Below are 1,582 nucleotides of genomic sequence, written 5' to 3'. Positions count from 1 at the left end.
CCCATTTAACACCATTATTGATGATGGGACGAGGATCCAGCCCCACTTATTAACGATGGCATGAGGATCTGGTCCCATTTATTAAAGACAGGGGTGAGGATCCAAACCCACTTAACACCTTTATTACAATGTGATGAGGATCCAGTCGCATTTAGCACCCTTATTAACGACAGGGATGAGGATCTAGTCCCGTGTAACACCTTTATTATGACAGGACGAGACTCCAACCCCACTAATGAATGATGGGATGCGGCTCTAGCCCCGCTAATTACCGCCGGGACGCGGGTCCATCCCCGCTAATTACCGCCGGGACGCGGGTCCATCCCCGCTAATTAATGAAGGCCGGGACGCGGGTCCCTGAGGGGCGGTAATGGCGGCCGGGGCTCGCGCCCCTCCAGCAGGCGGCGCCCCCGCGCGGCGCATGCGCGGTGTCCCGGCGCGGCCGCGGCCGCGGCCCCCTCAGCGCCGCCCGCCATGTTCGCGGAGCTCAACGAGCTGCTCGGGGCGTCCCCGCAGCGCCCGGAGCCGGTGAGAGCGCGCCCAGGGGGCGGCCAGGGGGCGGGAGGGACCGGCCGGGGCCGCTGGGAGCGGCGGGGCACGCTGGGAGGGGCGCGGCCTCAGGCGGCGGCCGCGGCCGGTCCCGGGGCCGAGCGGCCGCCGGCGCTCCCCTCGCTCAGTGCCGGCTCCCCGCCGCCCCTCACGGCTCCGGTATCGGCGGCCGGGACGTGCTCCCGCGGTGTGTCCCGTGCGTGGTCGCTGCCAGGCGCTGCTCTGGGCCGGGGGTGTTCTACAGGTTCTTATTCTTCAGGGCGCGTTGATTTAGTTCGTTCAGGCAGGTTTTGTGCTAATGGAAGTCGCGCTGGAACTAAACACCCTCGCCCTGTGTGATAACCGTGTAGGTAAAACGTTCATCGTGGAATCACAGAGTGCCTTGGTTTGGAAGGGACAGTGAGGATCACCTGGTGCCACCCCTGCCATGGGCAGGGACACCTTCCACCAGCCCAGGTTGCTTCAACCTGGCCTTGGACACTTCAGGGATCCAGGGGCAGCCACAGCTGCTCTGGGAAATCCATTCCAGTCCCTCCCCACCCTCACAGCCAACAATTCCTTTCCCATATCCCATCTCTCCCTGCCCTCTGGCAGTGGGAAGCCATTCCCCATGTCCTGTCCCTCCATGCCTTGTCCCCAGTCCCTCTCCAGCTCTCCTGGAGCCCCTTCAGGCCCTGCCAGGGGCTCTCAGCTCTCCCTGGAGCCTTCTCTTCTCCAGGGGAACCCCCCCAGCTCTCCCAGCCTGGCTCCAGAGCAGAGGGGCTCCAGCCCTCATGGAATGGTTTGAGTTGGAAGGGACTCTTAATCCTGCTGAATCCACCCCCTGCCCTGAGCAGGGACACCTTCCACTAGCCCAGGTTGCTCCAACCTGGCCTTGGACACTTCCAGGGATCCAGGGGCAGCCACAGCTGCTCTGGGAAATCCATTCCAGTCCCTCCCCACCCTCACAGCCAGGAATCCCTTCCCAATATCCCATCTCTCCCTGCCCTCTGGCAGTGAGAAGCCATCCCCTTGTCCTGTCCCTCCATCCCTT

At 63.5% G+C, this 1,582-nt stretch overlaps 1 protein-coding gene across 2 annotated transcripts in view; it reads left to right on the top strand.

The window, feature by feature from the left end:
- Positions 1 to 450: 450 nt before the first annotated feature.
- The window catches only part of ELP6 (elongator acetyltransferase complex subunit 6), a 17,063-nt gene continuing 15,931 nt past the window's right edge, over positions 451 to 1,582 (top strand). The window contains exon 1 of one of the 2 annotated variants that reach the window (XM_017836859.1): positions 451 to 528. In XM_017836859.1, the coding sequence (XP_017692348.1) occupies positions 475 to 528 (54 nt within the window). In that variant the 5' untranslated portion in view covers positions 451 to 474. Of the gene's footprint in view, positions 529 to 715; positions 896 to 1,582 lie in introns of those variants that run through there. The other variant, XM_017836860.1, reaches the window with a different exon arrangement.

Source organism: Lepidothrix coronata, unplaced genomic scaffold (genome assembly GCF_001604755.1).
Source record: "Lepidothrix coronata isolate B3197 unplaced genomic scaffold, Lepidothrix_coronata-1.0 Scaffold285, whole genome shotgun sequence".
Classification (NCBI taxonomy): Eukaryota; Metazoa; Chordata; class Aves; order Passeriformes; family Pipridae; genus Lepidothrix; species Lepidothrix coronata.
The sequence above is the reverse complement of the archived record's forward strand: the minus strand, read 5'-3'. Positions and strand labels throughout refer to the sequence as shown.